The sequence below is a fragment of the Nicotiana sylvestris genome, chromosome 1, assembly GCF_000393655.2.
Source record: "Nicotiana sylvestris chromosome 1, ASM39365v2, whole genome shotgun sequence".
Classification (NCBI taxonomy): Eukaryota; Viridiplantae; Streptophyta; class Magnoliopsida; order Solanales; family Solanaceae; genus Nicotiana; species Nicotiana sylvestris.
Genome location: NC_091057.1, coordinates 142,121,598 through 142,131,550, shown reverse-complemented (window position 1 = coordinate 142,131,550; position 9,953 = coordinate 142,121,598). Strand labels below are relative to the sequence as shown.

The 9,953-nt window shown below is 33.3% G+C and overlaps 1 protein-coding gene across 4 annotated transcripts; it reads left to right on the top strand.

Moving 5' to 3' along the window:
- Positions 1–787: 787 nt before the first annotated feature.
- Positions 788–5,155, top strand: LOC104246182 (uncharacterized). Of its 4 annotated transcripts, XR_011405860.1 has the most exons (4): positions 788–3,496; positions 3,776–3,840; positions 4,395–4,774; positions 4,873–5,155. XR_011405860.1 is itself a non-coding variant. In XM_009801947.2 (3 exons), the coding sequence occupies exons 1-3, from the start codon at positions 860–862 to the stop codon at positions 4,516–4,518; spliced, it is 2,826 nt and encodes a 941-aa protein (XP_009800249.2). In that variant the 5' UTR covers positions 788–859; the 3' UTR covers positions 4,519–5,155. The 4 variants fall into 4 exon arrangements, 1 of the variants encoding a protein (XP_009800249.2); XR_011405864.1 differs by lacking the exon at positions 4,873–5,155 and having other exon boundaries at positions 788–3,668; positions 4,395–4,444; XR_011405861.1 differs by lacking the exon at positions 4,873–5,155 and having other exon boundaries at positions 788–3,697; positions 4,395–4,417.
- Positions 5,156–9,953: the final 4,798 nt, after the last annotated feature.

Genomic DNA, 9,953 nt, shown 5'->3' with positions numbered 1-9,953 from the left:
AGTGATAGCCAATGTGTACTAATATATATAAGTAGCTGAAATCCTTTAGTTCCTAGGACTAGGATTTTAATGTTTCCTAAAGTAGCGTAAGTCCTATAGTTACTAGGATTAGGATTTTAATGTTTCCTAAAGTAGCGTAAATCTTATAGTTCTAGGATTGTAAGTCCTATTGTTCCTACAACTAAAGCAAAATATAGAAATACAGAAAAATAAAATGCTCTTGTTGATTGTTGAGAGTCAAACTCATATCTTCGGTAACTAAGCGGACCCTCTAACCAACTGAGCTATGAGAGTGTATTGTTCTCTTGTTTTAGTTTAAAATAATTAATCTCTTGTTTTATCAATTTGCTATAAAATTCAACTATAGCTAAGAATGATAAATATACTAAAAATATAGCTAAATATAATATAAATATTTGATGTATTACGTAATTTTTCCTAAAAACAAAGAGCTCCTGGAAGATTTGTAAATAAATTAATATTATAACCAAATATTTCAACTTGCGGGCTTCCAAACTCAAGCTTACGGTTTTTTAAAATTTGTTGTTTTCCTATCGTAAAATATTACAGTTAGTGATTTCTCTAATGAATACTATTAAACAGATCGATCAAACACATTTAAAAATTTTAAGTTAAAAAATTTATACTAGGATTTATAATTTAAAACATTTTATTTATGCTCCATTTGGACTTCTTTTTTATTCTTCTTCAATTTGGACTCAAACTTGTATTAGGAGAAGTTTTGGGACCAAATATGGATTTCTTTTATTTCTTTTATTATGGATTTCTTTGCTTCCTTGCTCTCCCTGAAACCAAAAGCTTATTCTCCCGCCATTCACCTGCCGGAACTCCGCCGGCAATGGAATTCTCGGACGAGTGGAAGTCTCTTTGGCCAATATCTTCATCCTATTCGCCACCACTTCTACTATCAAATTATTCACACGAAGAAAAATTCTCCTCAAAACGACGTCGTATTGATAGTCCAATTGGCCCTTTGATTTTCAAGTCATGTGCGGAAACCCTAAGACTACTCCTCCGGTCGCCATTGTTATCAACTCGGCTTCCTCCTCCAGTTCCTGAGTTTTCTCTACCAAGATTTCTACAAACTTCAAGTAGTACACTTCCTTCTACAGCTTCTTCAATTGCTACACAGTTTATTACTCCACAGGTTTCTGAATCAATTCACAACTTTAATGCAATCCAATTGGTCCATTGCCCTAATATTTGTGAAACTAACAAACCCAATTCGGTTCTTGGATTTTTTCCAACCGGGGAAAATTATGACCAAGTTGGGTATTTTATACTATGTTTTGAGGATAAACAAGTTGTGGTTAAGAAATTTAAGAATGGGAAATCTTTGTTAGTGCATAATCACAAGTTGAATTGTAGGATTTTGAGGTTATTAGTGAACCCAGTTACTGTTAGTGAAATTGATGATAGTGCTTGTTTATCTACTTTTGGGTATTTATTGGTTTGTACTTTGTATTCTGTTCATTGGTATAGTGTGAAGATGGGGGTTAAAGGTGTTGGCAGTGTTACAGTTGATTATGTGGGTAGTGCTGATAGAAACTTGTTTAAGGGTTGTGCTGTTTCTCATGCTTGTTGGAGTCCACATTTGAGAGAACAGTGTGTTGTGTTGTTGGAAAATGGGAACTTGTACTTGTTTGATATGGATTCTTGCCTGAGGAGTCGGACTTCGTTTGCTTGTGATGTATTGCAAGGGAAGAAATTGCAGGTTTTGTGGGATAAGTTGGATAGAGATGGAGAGTGGCTAAGCTGTGAATTTAGCTGGCATCCGAAGATTTTGATTGTTGCGAATTCAAGGGCTGTGTTTTTGGTGGATTTGAGGTCGGAGAAGGGCAAAGTCTGCACCTTGCTAAAGATTGAGGCAGTGTCCTTGGGTAAAACTGATAGATTTCTTGCACTCTCTAGAGTGGAGTCTGACCCCTTTTGTTTTGCTGCAGTTTCTGGTCGCATGCTTCTTCTTTGTGATGTGAGGAAGCCATTAATGCCATTGTTGCGGTGGGTACATGGCCTGAATAATCCAGGTTACATGATTGCTTTAAGATTGGCAGACCTTAGGCCAAGCTCAATAGATGATAAATGGGCATGGGCTACCGAATCAGGGCGTTGCATTTTGGTAGGATCATTTTGGGACAGTGAATTTGCTCTATTCTGCTATGGGCCAGGTAGCAATCACGGCCATGAGTTTTCTGAAATATTGAGGCTCAGTAAATCGGTATATGCTTGGGGACAGCCTTCAGGCCTCTCACTTTCTGGTCGTGATTGTTGTTGTGAAAGTTGTCTTATGAGAGTAGATTTCTCTAAAGACATTCTTCCCGATTGGATTAATTGGAGGCAAAAGGAAGTCCTTGTTTTGGGGTTTGGCATTCTCAACATTGGCCTTTCTATTCAATCAGATGATACTAATAATTCTGTTGGGTTTTTGCTTGTAAGGTTAATGTCATGTGGCAGTTTAGAAGCTCAGAGATACACTGCAGCATGGGACTCTGAAGAAAGGTCAGAATCACCTTATGAAGGGAAATCTCTGTGCTCTGAAAATAACCTTCTGTATGATATGAGTATTGGAGAATTGGATCTGAAAAAGAAACCTTACTACCTGAACCTTGACTTTCTAAAAGGGTATCTAAATGGAAAACTAGCTAAAATCCTTAGTAGGAAACACATAGACAACCAAAAGGATTCCGAAGAAAATCCAGCAGATATCCACCTGCAAATATGTCAGAAGCTTAAAGAATGTGGCATCACAAGACTGAGGCCATCTCAAACCGTTTTTGATGTTATCGGAGGTATCAGCTTTCCGGCAAGCATTTATGAGATTGCTTTGGAAAGCATTTGCGCCAGTTTGCCGAATAATCTTCTGGGGCTGGCTTTTTCTGCCTTCTCAAAATTCCCTGAAATTCACCTCAAACCAAAGAAAGGTTCTCTAGAATTGTTTGATATTTTGGACAAACTTTATCCACTGCCTTTTCCCTTGCATAAATGTTGTATTGATGAGACATCGGAAAAAGTTCAGTCTCCTAGTTCTTCTTCTGCTCCCGTTCTTCCTCCTCCTTTTCTGGTGGCTCTTAATAGCCTCCAAATAGCAGAAAGAGATATATTGCCACTTGATGCTGAACTTAGGCTTCAGAGTGATAAAGTTATGAAGGTGGCCCGTGAAATCGGTCTCTTACACATTGGTACTGAGCCTGGTGATAGATATTCAGTTTCCCTTGATTTAGATACTGAATACCCTAGCAATGTGATTGAAAAGATGAAGCCTCTCTGTTTGCATGAACCCGTGGCATTCTCTGACTGTAATATTTCTAAAAGGGACTCTGTCGGAGTAGAACCTGATAAAAGATTTACATCCTTCATCTATAAAAAACACCAAGAACCTGTCTCAAGTACTAGCAAAGAGATGATAGGAGTGGAGTTGTTCGATGAGGAGTGCCCAGTAGAGCTCAAATTCAATGATAGTTCAATCACGCTGGAGGTAAATGAGCTGGAAACATTTAAGTTGTTGAAACAAAAGGACTTAGGTTTTCAGAAAAGCTTTCAGTTGTATCAAGAGTATTTAAGTGGTTGAAAGGAGATTGGTTCAGTGAACCACAGTTAGGGGTATCCAATCTTCTCCAAGAAATGGCTATTACAGATTGAGATGGCAGGTTGAACATCAAAGAGTTTGACAATGAATGTTAGATTTCAATTTTCTCATACATTTATCTTTCTAAAACTCTTAATGGTGTTGATAATAAACTTTTTTTTGTTGCAGTTTTTGGATTTCGTGCTGGCAAAGAGCAGCTCATTGAGCCCTGAAGCTGATAGCCAGAGACCACAGTATGCTTTCTCTGCTTATTCCTCTTTCTCTTCCTATCATTTTGATTGGGTTATGAAATTGTGCAGATCTGATTAGTCAAGTGTATTCTGTGTTTCGAAATACAGTTTTTTTTTTCTATTTTTTTATTTGGATAACGGTGGTGACTGGGAGTGCTTAGTGAAACTCTAAATTAATGAATGTAATCTTTTCTCTTTCCTCCTAGTTTTGTTTTCCGATGTTCTTTTGGTACTCTTCGGACTTTGGTCTGTCAATGTCATCTGCTCTGTCCTACATGGCTTATCTGTTCCTTTTTCCTTTTTCCTTTCTTGAGTGACCGAGTTTATTTACGGCATGAAACACTCGCAGTATGGGTCTAGCTTATTGAAAAATCAACTCCTACTGGTAGAAGAGCTATCTGTTAGTCTAGCTTATTGAAAAATCAACTCCTACTGGTAGAAGAGCTATCTGTTAGTCCTACGGTCTTTTTGCCTCCTGTAGTAGAAGTTTTTGCTATTTGAAGAGTCTGAGAGAACCAATTTTTCTTGCATCACTAATCTTAAATTTTTGCTTGTAGTTGGCTAGATTCTGTAACTCAATATGACAACTCTGAGATAATTAAAAGGGGGAAAACCAGGATGCCACTGTCGCGGATTATTGGACAGAGCAAGGCTAGACTTTCAGTTCTAGGCATAACATAAACTACTGGGAGTTCAACAGTGTTTACAGTCTAAATCTGACTCTCTTACTTGGAAAAGTGATGCAAAGGGGAGATGTAAGGTGAGAGGTTGTGATCAACACTTAAGAAGAGAATCTGGCAGCATCCCAAACTGGCCTTGGAGCAGCATTTGGAGAAACAAGGCACCTTTAAAGGTGGACTGCTTTACGTGGCTGGTGGCGCAGAAAGCATGCCTAACCCAAGAGAACTTCAGAAACGAGGATCAATTTTTGCAGCAGGTGCCGTTTGTTTGAAAGGCAAAGCAAGGTTGTTAATCACATCTTCATTCATTGCGCTTACACCACGAAGATTTAGCATTTCATTGTTAATGTTGTAGGGGTAGCTGGGCAATGCCTAAGACAACTACAATATTAATGCAACGCTGGTATTTTGAAAGGGCTGGGGAAGCACAAGGTGGTTTCATTGAATTCACTCCATCCTACAATCTGGTGGATCATACGGAAAGAAAGGAACATAAGAATTTTTTAGAGCAAAACTGATTCTGTAATTAGCATTAAATACATATGCATTTCTTTACTCTCTTTTTTTGGTGTAACATGGCAACTGCAAATGACATAGATGCCATGATCAAATGTTTTAGCTCATTGCATAATTTGTAATGTGGCTTTTCTCTGTAATATTCTGAGTCCCTTGCTACGCATTAATAAAACACCTTTACCAATAAAATGAAAAATTAAAGAAACCTACTTACTCTGTTAGATATCTCAAAATAATACACCTACTTAAAATGGGAACTTCTGTTTTTATCAATAACCAGTAGCTCTTAACAGTTTAATTGTTTCCTTCCTGTATCTCTCGTGTATGCTTTTTTAACATATATTTCTATGCACTAGAATGGTAGAATCATTCCCTGCTTTCAAGTTTAACTCATGCAACTTCTTTTTAGAAGTGTCTTCTTGATGTGAATAATCTGAAACTATTGGATGATATTTTTTTTTAAAGCAAAACTGCTTAGAGAATCAGTATAGATCCAGTACACATGTGAGCAAGCAAAGTTGTGGTGGCTTGGACAGAAGAAGCTCTCTACTTCTCTGTTAACCTCAGCTTCTGCTAATTACTGGTCCACATTTATGAGCTTTTGCTGTATTTGCCCATCATTTCCTGGCTTAGCCTCCGCTGAATAAGCAGATAAAGATGAAAGAGGAGCCCCTCTTAGTTTTCGAGCTTTCCATTCAGGCCAGTTGATAGAGAGGATAGCATTCTGAGGGTTTAGGTTTAGGAGAATTAAGACAGTCATTGTTCCCACTTGTTATGCATGTTTCAATAACTCCTCTTGGAGAGGAATTTATTCTCTGCTCATATATGGTCAAAAGCATATGCATTTAAGATTGACAATTAAGTTCTGCACAGAAACTTTCTTAACTTTGTTGCTTAGAGAACTTGGCTCAGAAAGGATTGAATGTGGTTGGTGGTTTACTAGTGGATTTTGTTGATAATTATTGGTGGTGAGGTTCGACGGTGACTAGCAGAAAAGGAAACTGAGAAAGCTAGTATCAAGGTGGAAAAAGGGATAAAGAGGGTGCAAAGAAAACAAGAAGTTGAATATATTTACGAAGCTTGTTTATAGTCGCGATAAGTGGTGTAGTAGTGAAGAAGGGGATCTAAAGAAGAGCAAAGATAGCTTGAGGTGGAAATGGTATCATGGCATATTTATATATGTGCGATACACCCTATGTGATGTGCAAAACATGTGTGATACATCCTATGTGCTGTGCAAAACATGTGTTTCGAAAATGGAAGAGTACATATTTATGTGCGATACATCTTATGTACTGTACAAAATATGTTTTTCGAAAATGGATAAGTACATTTTATGTGCGATGCATCCTATGTACTTACTGCAAAACATGTATAGATAAGTATATATTTAAGTGCGATACACCCTATGTATTACAAGAAACATATGTTTTCGAAAATAGATGAGTACATATTTATGTGACACATCCTATATACTGCACGAAACATGTGTTTCGAAAATAGATGAGTACATATTTATGTGATACATCTTATGTATTGCGCAAAATATGTGTTTCAGAAAAAGATGAATACATATTTATGTGTAATACAACCTATATACTGAACGAAACATGTGTTTTGGAAATAGATGAGTACATATTTATGTGATACATCCTATGTACTGTGCAAAACATGTGTTACAGAAAATAGATGAGTATCTATTTATGTGCGATACATCCTATGAACTATGAAAAACATGTGTTTCGAAAATGGATGAGTACATATTTATATGGAGTGCTTCCTATATAGTGCAGAAAATATGTTTCGAAAATAGATGAGTACATATTTATGTACGATACATCCTATATACTGTGCGAAACATGTGTTTCAGAAATGAATGAACACATTTTATGTGCGATACATCCTATGTATTGCGCGAAACATATTCTCGAAAAATAGGTAAGTACATATTTATGTATGTGATATCCTATGTACTGCGTGAAATATGATATTCAGCAAGAGATAAAAATAAAGGAGTACGCATCATATTTGATGTTCAAAGCATGTATTTCAAAAGTGTCCTTTTAAGAAAAAAAGTTTCCACAAAAAGATTCATTTAGTAATTAAAGTTTAAAGTAGATGACCAATATAACAAGGTTTTAGAACATAATTTTAAATAGAATAAAGCAATAATATTAAACAACGGATACGTGCAAATTTATATGAGATATATCGTATATGATGTACAAAAAATGTGTTTCGAAAGATTTTTTTATAATAATAAATAATATTTAATAAAAGAGATCCCATAATACAAGAGAGGTAACTAAAAAAGATAGTATAATAATGGAAAAGGGAAATACAAAAGGCACAAAGATCACAAGAGTTAAAAAATGGATGGATACAAATTCACGTGAGATGCATCATGTAAAACATGCAAATACGTGTTTCAAAAGTTTCCTTTTGGATTAAAGACGAGAAACTTTGTTTAATGAAAACTACTAGAATAGGTGATTAAGAGAGGTAGTGTATCAATGAGAAGAAAAATTGAGAAAAATAAAGACAACAAAAGTTAAAAGATAGATATTATACAAATCATGTGATATATATCATTTATGACGTGCAAAACACGTGTTTCAAAATATATTTTCTTTGAAGAAAATATACTTTTATAGTAGAGATTCCACTAGTAACTAAAATAAAAATAAAAAGGTTTTATGTAATGTAGAATAAAATTTTAAAGACAAAAAAAATACTTAAATTTCTTCGTAGTGAACGCTGATACAGTCAAGCGGTTCGGTTTTTATCATGTTGAGTCCAACAAAAGAATTTTTTTTTTAAAAAAAGCAACATAATCTAACAAAAGAAAACTACAAAGAAAGTAACAAAAAAAATATATATGTTTGTAACGTAAGGAAAATGTCTATAAAGACAAGACGAATACTTGAATTTATTGGTAACCGAAAAAAAGAACAAGTAAAAGAATAAATATTTATTAAAGAGGTAGTGTATCAATGGGAAAAGAAAAATTGAGAAAAATAAAGATAACAAAAGTTAAAAGATAAATGTTGCACAAATTCATATGATAATACATTATTTATGACGTGCCAAACACGTGTTTCAAAATTCTATCCTTTTTATAAAATATACTTTTATAGTAGAGATTTCACTAGTAACTAAAATAATAATAAAAAGGCTTTATGTAATGTAGAATAAAATTTTAAAGACAAAAAAAAATACTTAGATTTCTTCGTAATGAACGCCTGATACAGTCAAACAGTTCAGTTTTTGTCATGTCGAGTCCAATAAAGAAAACTACCAAAAAAGTAACAGAATCCAACAAAAAGAAAGACTACAAGAAAAAATAACGGAAAAAATAAGCAAAAGAAAATATATATGTTTGTAACGTAAGGAAAATGTATATAAAGACAAGACAAATACTTGAATTTTTTAGTAACGGAAAAAAAATATTAAAAAAGTAACCGGAAAAAAAAGAACAAATATATAATAAAGATGTAGTGTATCAATGGAAAAAGAAAAATTGAGAAAAATAAAGACAACAAAAGTTAAAAGATAGATGTTGCACAAATTCATGTGATATACATCATTTATGACGTGCAAAACACGTGTTTCAAAATCATATTTTCTTTTTTAAAAAACATACTTTTATAGTAGAGATTCCACTAGTAACTAAAATAATAAGTAATAAAAAGGTTTTATGTAATGTAAAATAGAATTTTAAACGAAAGAAAAAATACTTCGATTTTTTCGAACGCCTGATATAGCCGAGCATTTCAATTTTTGTCATGTTGAGTCCCAATAAAAAAAAAATTACAAAAAAAAGTAACGAAAAAATAAGTAAAATAAAATATATGTTTGTAACGCAAGGGAAATGTCTATAAAGACAAGACAAATACTTGAATTTCTTCGCAATGAACGCTTGATTCAGGTGAACAATTCAACTTTTGACATATAGAGTCCAACAAAAGAAAATTACAAAGAAAGTAACCGGAAAAAAGAAATAAAAGAACAAGCAAAAGAATAAATATTTACGTGACGTGAGAAAAAAGTCTATAAAGACAAGAAAGAAATACTTAGAATTTCTCTTTCCAACCAAAAAAAAAAAAAACAAAGTAATGGAAAAAATAAAAATCAACTACCTTCTGATATCCATTGAAACAAGAAGTTAAAAGTATCTAGCTGCTCCATTTTTACTATATTAATAAATGATTAAATGTATATGAAAGGAACATAACTCTCTCTTGTTTACAAACAATTCTTGGCAATTTGTGATTATGAAATTTTAGGTCCATCGGAACAGTTACAGGAATTGGATCGTCTTTCTAATGCATAATCATAGTAATGACTAATGTATTGATGCTTTGGTTTCTCCAGCAAACAAAATATAAACCAATAAATATCCAAAAAGTAGCATAATGAGAGTCACAAGTATTATCAATTTCACTAACTATGTTACCTAACTACAACCTCAACATTCTACCACATTTAATTTGTTATTATGCAATTCAAAACAATTTTCCATTCTTCAATTCCTTAACCGCAATTTGAGTATCTTCCAAATATCTATATATAATATCTACCTATCTATCTATCTATATATAATTAAATGAGAGGCAGAAGCACATTATTAAGACAAGTGGCATTGTTAAAATAAAATAAAATTCCTTTTTAAATAAATTGGTTGCTCTAAGTGAATATATATATATATATATATATATATATATATATATATATATATATATATATCTTATATACTAGTTATATTAAAAAAAACGAAAATATTAAAAAAATACCTGCAATAAAAAACGAAAATATTAAAGTTGGAGTTTTAAAGTTATTTTAAAATAAAAATAAAAAAAGAAAAAATTAAATTACCTGCAATAAAAAACGAAAATATTAATTAAAAAATACCTATTAAAG

Excerpts from the sequence above, each read along its gene's own strand:
- LOC104246182 (XM_009801947.2), top strand. The coding sequence starts at position 860 with ATGGAATTCTCGGACGAGTGGAAGTCTCTTTGGCCAATATCTTCATCC. Across the intron at positions 3,497-3,775 it reads ATAGTTCAATCACGCTGGAG|TTTTTGGATTTCGTGCTGGC; the intron begins GTAAATGAGCTG and ends TTTTTGTTGCAG. Across the intron at positions 3,841-4,394 it reads GCTGATAGCCAGAGACCACA|TTGGCTAGATTCTGTAACTC; the intron begins GTATGCTTTCTC and ends TTTTGCTTGTAG.